This window comes from Bidens hawaiensis, unplaced genomic scaffold, assembly GCF_021521415.1.
Source record: "Bidens hawaiensis isolate Kalapana, Puna unplaced genomic scaffold, B.hawaiensis_p1.1 tig00003752_1, whole genome shotgun sequence".
NCBI lineage: Eukaryota > Viridiplantae > Streptophyta > Magnoliopsida > Asterales > Asteraceae > Bidens > Bidens hawaiensis.
Window position 1 is genome coordinate 1,051,990 of NW_027491215.1, and position 18,745 is coordinate 1,070,734.

The following is an 18,745-nucleotide window of genomic DNA, read 5'->3' on the forward strand; positions in this document are numbered from 1 at the left end:
TGTGTTTTGAAGTATCTCCAGAGAAAAACCAAAAAGATTTTTGCATACTGTCGCTTAAAATTATACCACATACTCATATTTGAAGGACATATACTTGTATATGTTTGGTCCTGATATTTACATGTAAATATTCATGATAGCCATTTACCTAATAATAGAAAGTAGTTGGGGCGATTGTTGTGCGTTTTATTTAATTCTTTCGCTGAAAATTATGTCGGTTATTTAAGTTTGTGGAACATGCTTGCATGTTTTGGTCCTGTTATCTACTTGTGGATTGATAGGATAGCCATTAATCTATAGACTAAAAGTAACTGGGGTGATTGAATTTATTTTTATGCTCCTCAAAATATTTGAGTTTTAAAGCAAAAAAGAGAAAATGATAGTACATTGATCATCTGTCCCATATCCAGAAAGAAATAAGCTTAAAATACTGAGTGCTTAATTGCATTGGTGCATTGATAGGTCATAAAGAAGCCGTTAGAGTAAAGTATGTGATATAGACATAAAGAAACACCTAATTGAAAGAGGTGTTAGTCTCTACCAAAATTCTCGGTAATGATGGCAGAAATGTAATAGCCTGTCATACTCAAGCCTTATGCATGTTTGATCACCAAAAACAAAATAAGTTTGAATAAAAATCTTTAGGATTCTGGACACTGTGAGTCTTTATGCGGCTTAATCATCTAGATATTCATATGCATGAATATTTCAAACGCTTTTAGAGCAAACCCAAATTCATTAAACTTGTTCGCTGCTGTACATTGTAAAATTTGAATTACTGACTTCATCAAAATCCGTTGTTAGTCATACATTGTTTCTCCCTTGTGTGCATCTCAATACCAATAAGAAACGGACCCCAGGAGACACAATGTATGTAAGCTTACAGATGTTTAACGAATTAGCCAATTCGTTTAATGTAAAGCCCACTCATTAAGTATGTTTAACGAATGGACTGTTAGTTCGTTATGTATGTTCCCATTCGTCATGGAATGTTGAAGAATGGGGGCATGACGAATCAAAGATTCGTTATGCTTTCCTTTTGTGTCATGTAAATTAGCGAACTGGATCCAATTCGTTACGAGATATGTAACGAATTGGTATCCATCATCTATATATATGGTGTTCATACCCTTGATAATTTAAGTTTTGATTTAACATATTGAACCTCTACCCAATTTCTCTCTCAATCAATTCTTCAACTAATCTATTACTAATACACATATATAAACACTAATACATATATATATATAAACACATACAATCATCTATAGCATATCATAAACTAGATCCTTTAAGGTATTAGATCTAATACGTACTAATAGATATTGAATAGATCTAAGGTATTATCAAAAGATTTCAACCTCACTCCTTCCTTGAAATTGAATCTATCCGGCTGTTGCTTCAATCTGCCTTTCTTTGATGTCTTTAAGCTCAGTATTTCCTTCAAACATCTCCACTATGGCATCAAACATAGCTTTTGAAATAGTGTGATGAGCCACATAGTCAAAATCTCCCAAGACATACCAATTTCAGCATAGACACTGCCCTATCATCTTTCTTTTTCATTTGTCTTTCCACGGTTAGATTGCTTGTTGTGGCATCAGGAACATATGGGCCATTCTTAACTGAGTTCCGCATGTCAAGATCGTTATAGCACACAACAACTTCAAACAGAACCTTCCACTTAATGTAATTTTCCTATCCTAACAATCTCAGAATTTTGTTAGTTGACACTTCTTGATCATCCATTACTCCAGACATTTTTTTTGTATTTTTAAAAGGTTTCATAAATGAAAAGTTACTTAAAACTTGACAAACTTTTGAAAAACGACCAGATATGTGGATTAAATCCTCAGATCTGATGACTCTAGATGGATAATATCAAGATCTAGACTCAAAAGAGAATAAATCAATGTAAATCTGAGTAAAGAGCACTTTTAAACCTCAATAAAATAGTAGATCTGAGGAAATGAAAAACAGAGCAGCTGACGTCATAAATCAATGGAACAGTGGTCAGCTGACGTCATTCTTCATCTTCAAAATCAGCAGAGTATTCAGTAAAATTCACAATCAGCAACAAATCTTCACAAATGCATAGACTAAGATTTGATACCACCTTTCAGGACTGATCAATCGACACAATAATCGGTCTCGTAACCAACAACAGTGTGTTGACAAGACGGTTACGAGTTCTGCTTTTGTGAAGATCCAATGAATATTAAAGGTGGAATCAATAATACTCAAATTGTTGCTAAACAGACAAAAATTAACAAACACACAAAGTAATTCAAAAGATTTCCAATTATATTTTGATGGATACAATGAGAATCGATTAGGGTTTCTAGGTGGAATGTTTGCATTTGTGGCAGCTTTTCCGTACAAAGATATTCTTTTCAGGAAAGAGACAGCCGTCAAATCACAATATTCGCTCTGTGTCCATTTTCATAAACGTGCCCTAAATTTTCTTTAAATAGGCATATCCTGACGCCTTCTGGAAACCCTAATGATTGATACTTAACATATTCAACCATATTATAAAATATTACAAGTGTAAACAGGTCATCGAGTAAGCTTGTAAGCTTTTATTCATGTCGAGCAGACATGGTAACTATTAAGTATGCTTGGAATAGTTCTCTGAGTAAGCTTTACTTAGGATATTTTACTTAGAAAATATCATTTAAGCAGACTTCAATCTTAATGATAATATCAAACTTTGCTCGATATATATCCTACGAGCAAACTTGTTCTTCTTGGATCCCTTCAACCTTTTGTTACTTAACTTATTTGAACAAGTTAAGGGTGTTGGTAACCAACAACAGTGTGTTGACAAGACGGTTACGAGTTCTGCTTTTGTGAAGATCCAATGAATATTAAAGGTGGAATCAATAATACTCAAATTGTTGCTAAACAGACAAAAATTAACAAACACACAAAGTAATTCAAAAGATTTCCAATTATATTTTGATGGATACAATGAGAATCGATTAGGGTTTCTAGGTGGAATGTTTGCATTTGTGGCAGCTTTTCCGTACAAAGATATTCTTTTCAGGAAAGAGACAGCCGTCAAATCACAATATTCGCTCTGTGTCCATTTTCATAAACGTGCCCTAAATTTTCTTTAAATAGGCATATCCTGACGCCTTCTGGAAACCCTAATGATTGATACTTAACATATTCAACCATATTATAAAATATTACAAGTGTAAACAGGTCATCGAGTAAGCTTGTAAGCTTTTATTCATGTCGAGCAGACATGGTAACTATTAAGTATGCTTGGAATAGTTCTCTGAGTAAGCTTTACTTAGGATATTTTACTTAGAAAATATCATTTAAGCAGACTTCAATCTTAATGATAATATCAAACTTTGCTCGATATATATCCTACGAGCAAACTTGTTCTTCTTGGATCCCTTCAACCTTTTGTTACTTAACTTATTTGAACAAGTTAAGGGTGTTGGTGACACTATAGCTTGCTCGAGACTGAACCTTGCTTTATGGAAGTCCTTAGGAAAAATTCTTCAATAACTACCTTCAAGTGTGCTTGGACCACTGTTTATTAATAAACCTTGCTCGTTCCACCAAAATACTTTGTTTTAACTTTGTTTACTCAAGGGTTTTCTCTAAAACAAACCTTGCTCGACTTGAAGAACAACCTTGCTTGATGAAGTGTAGCTTTCTTGAACTAATACTTAGAAGACTTCTAGAATATAACTTTGCTCGTTGAGTAAATGATGTGTTGTAAAACACACTTACTTTCTATATCGTTTTATCATGTTTTATATGCTTAATAGTTTAATTAATAAGAGTTATGGATGGTTTTTACTTGATTTTATAAAGATTGAATTTTAATTGTAGGTTATGAGTTTTGTTAGAGAAAAAAGCAAAGTTTGAAGACACTAGGGGCTTATTTGATCAAGTTTAAAGACTACAACTCAAGGCCCGACCCAAGCCCACAAGTTCAAAGCCTTACATGCATATTATATTAATTATAAAAAGAAAAAAAACCTAAGAAAGCAAGCACCTTGGCAGCTCTAAAATTGCCGATCGCAATTTAGGAGCAAAAGAAAAGAAATAAAGTTGTTTGATTTGGTGGTCGGCACTGTTGGGTTTTGGTTTTCAGAGACAAAGCTTTAAATTAGGATTGTGTGGCTGGGATTTAATTGACGGCAGCAGCTCAAGAACAAAGTAACAACAAAAATTTTAATATAAAAACTCAAGCCAACATCCTCTATACAACAGTTAGCGGTCGGCAGCCTCCATTCAAAAATAAAAATTCGTTTTTTGCACTTGTAAGGCCAAGAGGAAGAAGAACAGCAAAGGGAGTTTCGGTACAGCAGCTCGAGGTTGTTTCTCATTCATAATCTCAGCCATATTATTGAATAATACCTCCATAAACTTTGTGTTTTTGTTCAAGAACCATAACTTGTTTATTTGATCTTCTACTTTGAATTGTTTTTCAAGTAAATTGAAGATTGACTTGTGCTTGATTGAGATTGATTCTTGAATGATTTTAATTATGTTTATGTTGAGTTTTATGGTGTTTACATTAAGTTATACCGGCTGTCCAAAAATCATGAGTAGCTAATTTTCTTTGTACTACCTAGGTTTTGATGATTATTGACATTGTTTAGCGGTTTATTTGGTTTTAACTAATTACATGACGTATTATTATTGAAAGCTTTATATAATTTAATCTTTGATGTGTTAAATATTGTTTTTATATAATTATTTCTTATTGATTCCGCGTAGGACTTTGATTTATTGATTGCGTGTCGTTCGGTTAGGGTTCTACGTTTAATGCTTAAACTTGGTGTTTTTGATCTGTTTGTGGTTAGCGCGACCATAGGAATCTTGAGTGTGATTAATGATTAAAATTCAATAGTTTCACCTTCCTTGCGACCGAGAGGTAATAGGGAGTCGGTTTGTCTCGCGTCTTTATTCGGTTAAGTCAGAATTGTGCGACAGCGAGTTTTGGTCTTATCCGGTTTAGTTTTGCGTGCAAATATGTGTCTTAGATTTAGTTAAATATTGTTACCCCTTTATCCCTATCATTGCTAGTACCAATTTTAAGCGGGTTTTGTTTCTTTGAGTCCGAGAGAAGATGCGTCATTAGGGTACCTTAATAATCTTTTTTTTTCCCGGTGCATTTATTCAATCTTCTTAGGTATTTTTAGGGTTATTTGGTGAGACCGAGAGGTGATCTAGCGAACTTTAATGAGCTTTAGTTGATTATATTAAGATCCCGGTGTCGTGTGATTAGTAAATTTCGTTAACCGTTGAACTGTCAGTAGGATTCTTGCCTAGGTAGTCGTTTCACCATATTCGCTAAGAGCTCCGTTAGTGCCGTTAAGTCCGTTAAGTTTCTTGTTAGTTTCGTTAAGTTAAGTTAAGTTAGTTTTAAGTTAATTAAAATAATAAAAAAATAATAATAAAATCAATTAAATATTTTAAGGTAGGACTTGTATTAGGGTTTATAATCTGAGACGTTCTCACGTGTCTTCGAGTTCGATATCTGGACTTTCCTGATATTTGTTATACGCGACCGGTACACTTGCCGTTTGTGTGAACTAGGATAGATTGTTTGGTTTTTAAAGCTTAGTTGTGATTCGCATTTTATTTATATATATATTTTCGCACATTTAGTTTTTGGCGCCGTTGTCGGGGACACGGTTTGAGGCGATTAGAGAACGACCCGAGTTTGGGGACTTACCTGTTTTCGTTTTACTTGCTTATTTGATTTTATTTGTTTTTAGTTTAATTTTAGCTTAGTTAATTTTAGTTTTCTTTATATTCGTATGCGTCATACCCGCTTACAAGGACCGCCGAAGTTTTAAACGTCTGACGACACCGAGAAAGTCCAGCCCGAGAGAGAGCGTTCTGTTTCACCAACAGGTTCTGATTCTTCTTCTACTTCTATTTCTTCCGCATCTTCTAGGGATAGGAATATGGGTGACCAACCGCCTAGGAGAGTAGTAGCTGACTATGGTAGGCCGACAATGAATCCTCATTCAAGCATTACCTTACCGAACGGTGCCGCCGCTGGCAACTGGTCCATTCCTGCCCACGTCATGCAACTCATCAAGACCGCACTGCAATTCGAAGGGCTAGAGAGTGAAGACCCTTCAAAGCACATCGACATGTTTGTTCAAATCTGCGAAACTTTCAATATCGGCAACATGAACAATGAAGCCATCTATCTCCGTCTTTTCCCCTTCTCACTCACCGAAAAAGCCTACAAATGGCTGAAGTCTCTACCTGCTGGATCCATTACCACTTGGGCGGGCCTTCAAGAGAAATTCATGACCAAATTCTTTCCGCCATCTAAATCCGCTCGACTCCGTAAGGAGATTTGTTCTTTCCGCATGAGGTCCGACGAGTCTTTCGGGGAAGTTTGGGAAAGATTCAAAGACCTTCTTCTTAGTTGTCCTCACCACGGTTTAGATAAGTGGATGCTCATCGAGAAATTCTACAATGGAGCCACTCAGCATGTGAGAGAGATGTTGAACCAAACTGCTAACAGGAACCTCCTTAAGAATAAAGATCCCGATGAGTGCGTTGTCCTTTTTGATGATCTAGCAGCGAGCTACGAGGGGCATGGGGGCAGAAATTCTTCCATGTCATCGAGAGGAGTACTTCAAGTCGATTCGAACACTAGCATGCAGGTGCAGATTGATGGTTTGAACAAACTCGTTAGAGATCTTACCGTTAAGAGCGTCGCGAAGTGTGAGGTTTGTCGAGGGGGTCACGACACCATTGACTGTCCTGTTAACCCGGGTAGCAATCAGGAGGAGGTTGACTTCATCAACAACCCCTTGAGATATCAAAACCCCGCCTTTGGCGGGAACACTGGCTGGAGAAATCAGAATAACTATCGAGGGGGACAAGCCAGTGGCTACCAAGCCCAATACCAAAACCAGCGTCGAGAGAATCTATTCGGGCAGGGGAGTTCAGGTCAGGAGAGTTCGGAACAAGCGGGGAGAGAGGAGAAGAAAGCCTCACTGGAGGAGATGATGGCTGAGCTGCTGAAGCGAGATAAGAGGAACCGAGTGACGAATGAGGCGAAATTTGCGGAACACGATGCTATGTTGAAGAACCAAGCCACGTCTCTAGCTAATCTTGAGCGTCACGTCGGAGAGATTGCCAGCCAGTTATCCGAGAGAGCACCAAGTTCACTACCGAGTAATACCGAGAAAAATCCGAGAGGGTTCGCCAAAGCGGTGACTACTAGGAGCGGTGCTAAAAGAGAAAAAGAGGCTGGACCTTCGAGAGTTGTCACACCTGCGGTTGATGAAGAAGAGCAGGTGGACGAGGAGATCCAGATGGAGCCTCCTCCGGCCGAGGCACACCAGCAGACTATTCCAGCGAGTACAAAGTCGGCCGATATACCTTCATCATCATCAAACCCACCTTTGAGAGTCTACAAACCCAAATTACCTTATCCGGAGAGACTCCGATCGGATAGAGACGAGGAGCAAAACTCCAAGTTCCTTGAACTTCTCAAACAGCTTCACCTAAACATTCATTTCCTTGAGGCGCTCACTCAGATGCCCAAATATGCTATATTCCTCAAGGACATTCTTTTTAATAAAGAGAAGCTAGCTGAGGTCTCTTCTATTCCGTTGAGTGCTGGGTGCTCTGCAGTGTTGCAGAGCAAGTTGCCAGAAAAGATGGCCAATCCTAGGAGTTTCATGATTCCCTGCATCTTAGGTGACGATACGGTTCGACATGCTTTGGCCGACCTTGGGGCTAGCATCAATCTCATGCCGTATTGTGTGTTCAGTAAGTTGGGTCTTGGCGAACCAAGGCCAACCCGAATGAGTATCCAACTTGCTGATTGTTCCGTGAAATACCCGCGAGGGGTGGTCGAGAACATGCTTGTTCGTATCGACAAGTTCATTTCCCCAGTGGACTTTGTCATTCTGGATATGAATGAGGATGATAGTATTCCTCTCATTTTAGGCCAACCATTCCTTGCCACCGCACAGGCGTTGATCGACGTCCGTGAAGGAAAACTGATTATGAGAGTTGGGGATGATAACGTCACCTTTGACTTGAAACAGTCACTCAAGCATCCCAAGTCGGCGGACGACTCCCTGTATTTCGTTAACACCATCGTATCGCATGTGCGGGAGTTTTTCACTGACATTTGTGGAGGACCTACCTTGGACCCACAGATTCAAGATAGGGAGATTTCAGAGGTCGAGATGGTTGCAATGACCACTCAACCATTGATGGATGACACCGTGTCACCACCCCTAGATTCAGAGTCAGCTTTCGAGATCGTGCGAGACAATCCGAAAGACCGACCTTCTGTTGAGAGCCCTCCTCCTTCCTTAGAACTTAAGGATCTACCCGATCATTTGGAGTATGCATTCTTGGACGAGGAGAGGAAGCTACCCATCATCATCGCGACTGCCTTGACGGAGGTCGAGAAATTGAAGTTGTTGAAGGTGCTGAAAGCGCATAAGAAGGCGATAGCATGGAAGATTATTGACATCAAAGGGATTAATCCCTCATTCTGCACTCATAAGATCCTCATGGAGGATAATTTCAAACCCGTCGTTCAGCCTCAACGGAGGCTTAATCCGAAAATGCTAGAGGTCGTTAAGAAAGAAATCATCAAACTCCTTGATGCGGGAATCATTTTTCCCATCTCTGATAGCGCCTGGGTGAGTCCGATCCAAGTGGTTCCAAAAAATGGTGGCATGACTGTCGTCACCAATGAACGGAACGAGCTTATTCCCACTAGGACCATAACCGGTTGGAGGGTCTGCACCGACTACCGCAGACTGAATGATGCCACTAGGAAAGATCACTTTCCTCTACCCTTCATTGATCATATTCTTAAGCGTTTGGCGGGTCAGCAGTACTACTGTTTTCTGGATGGTTTCTCCGGGTATTTCCAAATCCCGATCTCTCCCGATGATCAGGAGAAAACCACATTCACCTGCCCCTACGGCACGTTTGCCTATAAACGCATGCCCTTTGGACTTTGTAACGCTCCAGCTACTTTCCAGCGATGTATGGTGGCGATCTTTCATGACATGATCGAGGATTCCATGGAGGTTTTCATGGACGATTTTTTTGTCTTCGGGAATTCTTTCATTCAGCGTCTCTCCAACCTCGATAGGATGATGGCTCATTGCGTCGACACCAACCTAGTCCTCAACTGGGAGAAGTGTCACTTCATGGTACGCGAGGGCATTGTTCTAGGACATAGGATCTCGAGTTCGGGGATCGAGGTCGATCGAGCTAAGATTGAAACAATTTCTAATCTTCCCCTGCCCACGTCTGTAAGATCCATCCGTAGCTTCTTAGGTCATGCTTGTTTCTATCGCCGATTCATTAAAGATTTCTCAAAAATCGCGAGACCGATGACCAAGCTACTAGAGAAAGACGCTCCATTTGTCTTCTCTGAACAGTGTATCGAGGCGTTTGATCTTCTAAAGGAAAAACTAGTTAATGCCCTGATCATGATTTCTCCCGACTGGTCTTTGCCATTCGAATTGATGTGCGACGCGAGTGACTATGCCGTTGGAGCCGTGCTTGGACAGCGAAAGGAGAAGCACTTCCACCCGATCTACTATGCTAGTCGAACCCTAAATAGTGCTCAGGAGAATTACACCACCACCAAGAAAGAGTTATTAGCTGTGGTGTTTGCATTTGATAAGTTTTGGTCATATCTTGTTCTGTCCAAAACAGTAGTCTACACTGATCATTCTGCCATTCATTATCTTTTCAACAAGCAGGACGCTAAGCCTCGTCTTATCCGATGGATCCTGCTGCTTCAAGAGTTTGATATCTAAATCCGTGATAAAAGGGGGCTGAGAATGTAGCGGCCGATCATTTGTCACGTCTTGAGAGAGCCGAGATTGGAGATGCTGGGGTCATCATCAATGACCATTTCCCGATAGAGAATCTCATGTTTGTCAAAGCCCAGGATGGCGAACTTCATTGTCGATGGTTCCCTCCCTAGGAGGATGTCTCACCAGCAAAAGAAGAAATTCTTTGCTGACGTAAAGTTCTACATCTGGGACGACCCGTTTCTTTTTCGTATAGGTGCTGATCAGCTGGTGAGGAGATGCGTGGATGTTGAAGAAGGGTGGCGGATTTTGAGCCACTGTCATGAGGGACCGACAGGAGGTCACCATGGTGCTGTTCTTACTGCTAAGAAGGTATTCGATTCAGGATTCTATTGGCCTTCTATTTTCAAAGATGCTCATGCGTTCGTAAAAAGCTGTGACCGGTGTCAGCGAGTCGGTAACATCTCATCCCCAAATGAGATGCCCCAAAATGCTATTTAGGTGTGCGAGGTTTTTGACATTTGGGGTATTGATTTTATGGGCCCGTTCCCGTCGTCTAGAGGGAACAAGTACATACTTGTGGCAGTTGATTACGTCTCCAAGTGGGTCGAGGCCAAAGCCTTGCCCACTAACGACGCCCGAGTTGTAGTGAGATTTCTGAAAAATCTTTTCTCTCGTTTTGGTGTACCGAAAGCCTTGATCAGCGATCGAGGTACTCACTTCTGCAACACGCAGATGGAGAAAGCTTTGCAACGCTATGGGGTCACCCATCGGCTTGCGACTGCCTACCACCCACAGACTAGTGGACAGGTAGAGGTGAGTAATCGGGGCAATAAACGCATTCTTGAGAAGACGGTTGGGATAAACCGAAAGGATTGGTCCGACAAATTAGATGATGCTTTCCGTACAGCGTACAAAACTCCGACCGGTTCCACACCGTTTCGGATGATTTATGGGAAAGCCTGCCATCTGCCTGTTGAGTTGGAGCATCGTGCTTCTTGGGCGCTTCAAACAGTTAACCTTGATCTTTCATCCGCGGGCGAGAACCGTTTCCATCAGATTCATGAGTTAGAGGAACTTCGCGATCATGCATATGCACACTCGTACAATTAAAAGCTGAAGACTAAAGAGCTACATGATAGAAAGTTGAGAGGTGATAAACAGTTCAAGTGTGGGGATCAGGTTTTGCTATATAATTCCCGATTAAGATTATTTCCTGGAAAGCTGAATTCCCGATGGTCAGGCCCGTTCACCGTTACTGAGGTATTCCCGTATGGCACAATTGAGATTGAAGACAAAAGCGGGAAGTTTAAGGTGAACGGTCAGAGGATGAAGCACTACATAGGTGAGCCGGTAGTTGATCAGACTGTCGAGGTGTTCTACCTTGACTCATTCACCAAGGCGTAGACGTGATGGATGCATCACTCGGGAGACTGCCCGAGTTGTAGAGTTTGTATTACGATTTTCTTTATTATCTGTTTTATTTGTTTTATTTTTGTTATTTATAAAATTATAAAAAAATTAAAAAAATACAAAAACACAAAAATATGTTTATTTCTTATGTTTTTGCTTTCTGTTTATACGCCGCTACATGCGAGCGAGTTTGAGTTATTGCAGGTATTATTATGCGCAAGGTAGCTCTGATGGCGTTTTGGAACTAGTTCTCCCGAGGTTGCCGCCGCGATGAACTGCTATACGGTCGCTCGATTGATACACAAGCTGGTGAAGATTCTGCATATAAACTAGGGGAGTAACCCGTTCTTTGTTTTACTTTTGAAAATTTCAAGTTTTATTTTTAATTTTATATTTATTTCTTTTCCTTGTTCTCATCGAGGACGATTTCGTTCTAAGTGTGGGATGGGAATTTATTTTACTTAGTTGAAGAAAAAAAATTATAAAAAAAAATAAAAAAAAAATGTTTTGTTCTTTCGCTGAAAATTATGTCGGTTACTCAAGTTCGAGGGACATATACATGTATATGTTTGGTCTCGTTTTCTACCCATAGATGTACGGGATAGCCATTCACCCGTAAACTGAAAGTGGCTGGGGCGACTGAACTTGAAAAAAAAAATGTTTTCAATAAAGAAATAAAACAAAAGTTTTAAAGAAAAATGTCCCTTGAAAATGGTTTTTCTTCTACGTTAAGCAGGAGATGATATTATTACCAATGTGCTAACGAACTCTCGGATACTTTTGAAATAAATAATAATAATAATAATAAAAGGGATGGTTTGCATATCTGATTTGGGATGTGTCGGTAAGCCCAACTAGCTTTGATAGTCCTCTTTAGCATTTTTTTTATATATATAATAATTTGAAATCGGTGAAACCGAATTTCGATGCTTAGAGAGGATTACCATAATCTGAAACTTTGAGATGGTAAGGATTAAATGCACTCAAACCAGCACACACCACATGTCCATCTGTTTACGAGCTTAGAAATAGTTATATGTTTTAGGGTTATATAAAAGATTGAAAAAAAATGAAAAAAAAAGAAGAAAAAAAAGTATGTTTTGAAAGTTTGTTATGTATTGTATTATCCAAAGTTGTTCAAGAAAAGCAAATGCTTGTGAAGAAAGTTATGTATTAGAAAATGCCAAAGAAGCATTCTTTAAAGTTAGTAAAAGAGGCCAAAGATGCACATACTAGACGGGACTTAGAGTTTACATGTTACCTTGGAGATAGTGACTATGAGGATACACTATTGGGGCTCGAAGGTTGTTAGTCAATAAATATCAAATTAGGAATTTATAGGACAAAGTCCAATAATATTTAGGAATAGCTCGTACGACCTCCACATGACCATACATCCATCAAAATTTCACCGATTGCATCTAATTAGTACTATCAACGAGTCCTTGGCTTATGGTGATTTTTCAAACCAGTTTGCTTCGACTCTAGTTTTTTTACTAGCTCTCTTTGTCTGAGATGTGGTAGGTGTAGCCTTGAATTTTGGAATTTAAACGTTTAATGCAAAAAGGGGGGCTTGATTGGCTGGTGGCTGGGTTTAAGTGGACAACAATATCGACAATCGCGGTCAGTATGTCGAGCTGTTTCTTGTGCTTTGATAATGATTAATAATATGAGAGTTTGTTGTTTTTCACTTGGTTATGATCCTGTGTAGATTACTTTTTCAGGGACGAAAAAGTCTTAAGTGTGGGGATGTTTGATGTGTTGTAAAACACACTTACTTTCTATATCGTTTTATCATGTTTTATATGCTTAATAGTTTAATTAATAAGAGTTATGGATGGTTTTTACTTGATTTTATAAAGATTGAATTTTAATTGTAGGTTATGAGTTTTGTTAGAGAAAAGAATAAAGTTTGAAGACACTAGGGGCTTATTTGATCAATGATGTGTTGTAAAACACATTTACTTTCCGTATCATTTTTATCATGTTTTAATTGCTTTTTAGTATAATTATTAAGTTTTATGGTTTGTTTATGCTTAATGTTACAAAGATAATTGTTTACTTGTAGGTTATGAGGTTTGGTGGAAAAAAGAGTTAAAATTGAAGAGTTTAGGGGCTTAATTGTTCAACTTTCAAACTTATAAGTCAAGGCCCGACCCAAGCCCACATCTTAAAAGCCTTTTATAATATTATATTAAGTTAATAACAAGAGTTTCCAGCCATTATTCATCAAGAAAACCCGAAATTCAAAGAACCCTAAACCCTAACAGCCTGCCCGATCGGGGATACTGTAGCAGCGGCAGTAAAAGAAAAAAAACCGGCGGCTGAGGAGGCTGTGACTGCTGGAGAAGAAGAAAGAGGCTCGGGGTGATCTTGTGCAGCTGCTAGGGATCTTTTACATCGTTTGTTTCAGCCATATAACTTAAGTAATACATTCATAAACTTTACTTACTGTTCAAGAACCCTAACTTTGTTGATTTAATCTTTTGCTTTGAATTGTTTTGCAATTGATTGATAGTTTGTCTTGTGATTGATATTGTTTGGATCTTGAATGAATTTAATCATGTTTAAGTTGATGTTTGTGATGTTTTTCTTGAGTATATGTGGCTGTCCAAAATCAATGTTAGGCTAAACTTGCTTGTTCTACCTAGGATAGATGATTGTTGAGTAGTTTAGACTTGTTTAATGGATTGTTAATGTTCAAGACTTAAATTATTGATGTAAAGTTTAACTAAACCATAAATTAGATTGTGTGTGATGGCTGTGTTTTATGTGTTATTACTTATAATCCTCTTGCATTAGTTAATTGAATTAGTTTTGATTAATTGATTGCTTGTTAGACTCTTGACTTGGTGTTTAGGGTTTATTTGCGGGGTGTACAACCGTAGGGATAAGTGGGTAATATAATCATCTAAAATCAGTTAAAATACACATTCTTTGAGACCGAGAGGTGATAAGAAGTAATATTGTCTCGTTGCTTTTAATTGTTAGAATTAAGACCGCGCGAGAGCGGGTTTTTGTCTTGTCAAGTTTGAGTATTTATGTGCAATTAGTTGGTTTAATTTGGGTTAAGTTAAATTGTTCCTCTATCCTTGGTGGCGTAGTATTCGTTTCCATTAGGCTAGTGTGTCGGTGAGACCGATAGGTGAGTCGGCATTAGAACACGTTAATAATTTGTTTTCCCGGTTTGTTCTTAAAATCAACTAAAATAAGTTAGAGTTTGTTAGAAAGACTGAGAGGTAATTTGACTTAAACAAGTTTTAGTTGTGTCATCTTTTATAATCGGTGTCGTGAATATTTTCAATCCGTTGTCTTGTTATTTCTATCAACATGATTCATTCCTAGGTAGACGTCTTTATTCATTGAATTTAAACCAAAGTTTTCTAAAAGTGTTTTGTCAAAAGTTTTCATTTAGTTAAGTTAAGTAGTTAAATTAAAGTCTAAAATAAATCAATTAAATATTTTGGTGAGTCTTGGTTGGAGTTTCGTAATTATAAACGTTTTTCACGTGTCTTCGAGTTCGATATCCGGACTTTCCTTATCTGTGCTATACGCGATCGGTACACTTGCCGTTTGTGTGAACTAGGATAGATTGTTTGGTTTTTAAAGCTTAGTTGCGACTTGTGTTTTATTTATATATATATTTTCGCACATCAATCAAGTTTAAAGACTACAACTCAAAGCCCGACCCAAGCCCACAAGTTCAAAGCCTTACATGCATATTATATTAATTTTAACAAGATAAAAAACCTAAGAAAGCAAGCACCTTGGCAGCTCTGCAATTGCCGATCACAATTTAGGAGCAAAAGAATAGAAATAAAGTTGTGTTTGATTTGGTGGTCAGCACTGTTGGTGTTTGGTTTTAGGAGACAAAGCGTTAAATTAGGATTGTGTGGCTGGAATTTAATTGACGGCAGCAGCTCAAGATCAAAGTAACAACAATAATTTTAATATAAAATCTCAAGCCAACATCCTCTATACAACAGTTAGCGATCGGCAGCCTCCATTCAAAATTAAAAATTCGTTTTTTGCACTTGTATGGCCAAGAGGAAGAAGAACAGCAATGGGAGTTTCGGTACAACAGCTCGGGGTCGTTTCACATTCATAATCTCAGTCATATTATTGAGTAATACCTCCATAAACTTTGTGTTTTTGTTCAAGAACCATAACTTGTTTATTTGATCTTTTACTTTGAATTGTTTTTCAAGTAACTTGAAGATTGACTTGTGCTTGATTGAGATTGATTCTTGAATGATTTTAATTATGTTTATGTTGAGTTTTATGGTGTTTACATTAAGTTATACTGGCTGTCCAAAAATCATGAGTAGCTAATCTTCTTTGTACTACCTAGGTTTTGATGATTATTGACATTGTTTAGCGGTTTATTTGGTTTTAATTAATTACATGACGTATTATTATTGAAAGCTTTATATAATTTAATCTTTGATGTGTTAAATATTGTTTTTATATAATTATTTCTTATTGATTCCGCGTAGGACTTTGATTTATTAATTGCGTGTCATTCGGTTAGGGTTCTGCGTTTAGGGCTTAGACTTGGTGTTTTTGATCTGTTTGTGGTTAGCGAGACCATAGGAATCTTGAGTGTGATTAATGATTAAAATTCAATAGTTTCACCTTCCTTGCGACCGAGAGGTAATAGGGAGTCGGTTTGTCTCGCGTCTTTATTCGGTTAGGTTAGAATTACGCGAGAGCGAGTTTTGGTCTTATCCGGTTTAGTTTTGCGTGCAAATATGTGTATTAGATTTAGTTAAATATTGTTACCCCTTGATCCCTATCATTGCTAGTACCAATTTTAAGCGGGTTTTGTTTCGTTGAGTCTGAGAGGAGATGCGTCATTAGGGTACCTTAATAATCTTTTTTTTCCCGGTGCATTTATTCAATCTTCTTAGATATTTTTAGGGTTATTTGGTGAGACCGAGAGGTGATCTAGCGAACTTTAATGAGCTTTAGTTGATTATTTAAGATCCCGGTGTCGTGTGATTAGTAAATTCCGTTAACCATTGAACTGTCAGTAGGATTCTTGCCAGGTAGTCGTTTCACCATATTCGCTAAGAGCTCCGTTAGTGCCGTTAAGTCCGTTAAGTTTCTTGTTAGTTTCGTTAAGTTAAGTTAAGTTAGTTTTAAGTTAATTAAAATAATAAAAAAATAATAAAAAAATCAATTAAATATTTTAAGGTAGGACTTGGATTAGGGTATATAATATGAGACGTTCTCACGTGTCTTCGAGTTTGATATCTGGACTTTCCTGATCTTTGCTATACGCGACCGGTACACTTGCCGTTTGTGTGAACTAGGATAGATTGTTTGGTTTTTAAAGCTTAGTTGCGATTCGTGTTTTATTTATATTTATATATTTTCGCACATCAGTAAAATATATTGCTTGAATTAAGTCTAGGCTTGCTTGAAGGCTAAGTGCTCGTTTTCCATACTTAACCATTTCTGAGGAAGTTGAGAAGATTTCAATCTTCCTTTTGTCGAATCTTGATCCCAACATTTTATCTCAGATTTTAGATAAAATTGAGACCTCAAACAAATTGGCCGAACAAGGACCTGAAAATTGGTGAGACTCTCCAGATGCACGATCTTGAGTTGAGGAATCAGATAGCGTCCATGCAGACTATCGAAAATAAAGTTGGACCTATTTCTCAACTCCTCTCTGAGAGACTGCAGGGTAGCCTTCCTAGTAACACCGATAGGAATCCAAATGATAAAGCTAAGGCTATTGTCCTAAGGAGTGGTAGGACTATCATTCATGTTGATGCATCGGTTTCCACACCAAAACTGGTTGCTTATGAGATCGGGACTGAGACTCCTGGTGAGGTGCACTCGAGGCTAGCCCCAGCAAGTACCGCACAACCCAATGAGCCAGTCAGGACTCATTTTCCTCCCATTCCATACCCAGGCCGTTTGAAGAAACAGAAGATGAAAGAGCAGTACGGGAAATTCTTAGAGCTTTTTAAGTAGTTCCAATAATTTTCCATTTCTTGATGCTTTGAAAGAAATACCAAGGTATGCTAACTTCTTGAAAGCGGCCCTCTCGAATAATAGGAAGTTGGAGGAGAGTTTTTGTCACTTTGAATGAGGAGTGTTCCGTGATCCTTCAGAATAAACTGCCCAAACATATGACTGATCCGGAAAGTTTCACCTTTCCTTGTTTGATAGGTAGTTTGCTGGTTAGTAATGCTTTAGCCGACCAAGGTGCTAGCATAAACTTGATGCCCTATTCTATCTTTATATATTACTAAACCTAGGTGAGCCTAAGCCTACTCACATGAGCATGCAACTTATCGACCATTCTATGAAATATCCTCGTGTTATAGTTGAGAATATGCTGGTGAAAATCGACAAATTTGTGTTTCCTGTTGATTTTGTTCTCTTAGACATGGATGAGAATAAAAATGTACCACTTATCCTAGGTCGTCCCTTCCTAGCCACTGCTAGAGCTCTCATTGATGTATGCACCGACAGACTCACTGTTAGAGTTGAAGATGAGGAGGTGACCTTTGATATTGGGAGATCTATGGGAAACCTACAGGATCATGATGACATGCTCTACATTGATACCATTGATTCTTATGTGTGTGAACACCTTTACGACACGTGTGACGAGAGTTCTTAGGATACTCAATTGATTAGTAGAGAGGGTTCTTACCTTGTCATTGAGCCTCTACTTGAGGAGTTGGTCTATGGTGTAGACCACGAGCCTCCTGAATGTTTGGAGAAAATTAAGGTCATCGATCGCATTTCCAATCCTAAGGCAAAAACTTTTGTTGAGCAACCACCATCCATTAATCTTAAGGAGCTCTCGTCCCATTTGTAGTATGCCTTTGGAGGATGTGTGCCGCTTGCCTGTTATCATTTCTTCGAGTTTGTTTAGTGAGGAGAAGGTTAAATTTCTCACGGTTCTCAAAAGGCACAAGCATGTGATCGCTTTGAAGATTATGGATTTTATACCCTTAAGATCTTGATGGAGGAGGAGTACAAACCTATGGTGTAGCATCAAAGGAAACTCAACCCTAATATGCAACACGTTGTGAAGAAATAGGTCATCAAGCTACTCCATGCTAGATAGATTTATCCGATATCAGATTCCCTATGGGTGAGCCCTATGTACGTTGTCCCAAAAAAGAGCGATATGGCGGTTGTGATGAATAAGAAAACCGCGTTAATTCCTACTCGTACAGTCACAAGACTGAGAGTTTGCATTGGTTACCGCAAACTTAACAATGCCACGAGAAAAGATCACCCCCCTCCCCTTTATTGATCATATGTTAGAAAGACTATCAGGAAATATGTTCTATTGCTTTTCCGATGGCTTCTCGGGATATTATCATATCCCCATTTCTGTTGAGGATCAGGAGAAGACGACTTTCACATGTCCCTATGGCACATTCTCCTATCGGAGGATGCCCTATGGGTTGTGTAATGCCCCAACCACGTTTCAGAGATATATGGTGGCTGTTTTTCATGATATGATCGAGGCCTCCATGGCGGTTTTCATGGATGAC

General features: G+C 38.6%; 2 protein-coding genes across 2 annotated transcripts; both read left to right on the top strand.

The window, feature by feature from the left end:
* Nucleotides 1-5,945: 5,945 nt before the first annotated feature.
* LOC143624260 (uncharacterized) lies at nucleotides 5,946-17,201 on the top strand. Its single transcript, XM_077094973.1, has 3 exons — nucleotides 5,946-6,662; nucleotides 6,711-8,450; nucleotides 16,749-17,201. Exons 1-3 carry the CDS (start codon nucleotides 5,946-5,948, stop codon nucleotides 17,199-17,201), a joined length of 2,910 nt encoding a protein of 969 aa, XP_076951088.1.
* A 307-nt stretch (nucleotides 17,202-17,508) lies between these two features.
* On the top strand, nucleotides 17,509-17,856 carry LOC143624261 (uncharacterized). Its single transcript, XM_077094974.1, has one exon. The coding sequence runs from the start codon at nucleotides 17,509-17,511 to the stop codon at nucleotides 17,854-17,856; it is 348 nt and encodes a 115-aa protein (XP_076951089.1).
* The last annotated feature ends 889 nt before the right edge of the window (nucleotides 17,857-18,745 follow it).

Bases quoted from the DNA above. Each gene is read 5' to 3' on its own strand.
- LOC143624260 (XM_077094973.1), top strand. From the start codon at position 5,946: ATGGGTGACCAACCGCCTAGGAGAGTAGTAGCTGACTATGGTAGGCCG. The intron at 6,663-6,710 runs GTGCAGATTGAT...CTTACCGTTAAG, and splicing joins ATTCGAACACTAGCATGCAG to AGCGTCGCGAAGTGTGAGGT. The intron at 8,451-16,748 runs GTGCTGAAAGCG...CTCAGATTTTAG, and splicing joins AGAAATTGAAGTTGTTGAAG to ATAAAATTGAGACCTCAAAC.
- LOC143624261 (XM_077094974.1), top strand. From the start codon at position 17,509: ATGAGCATGCAACTTATCGACCATTCTATGAAATATCCTCGTGTTATA.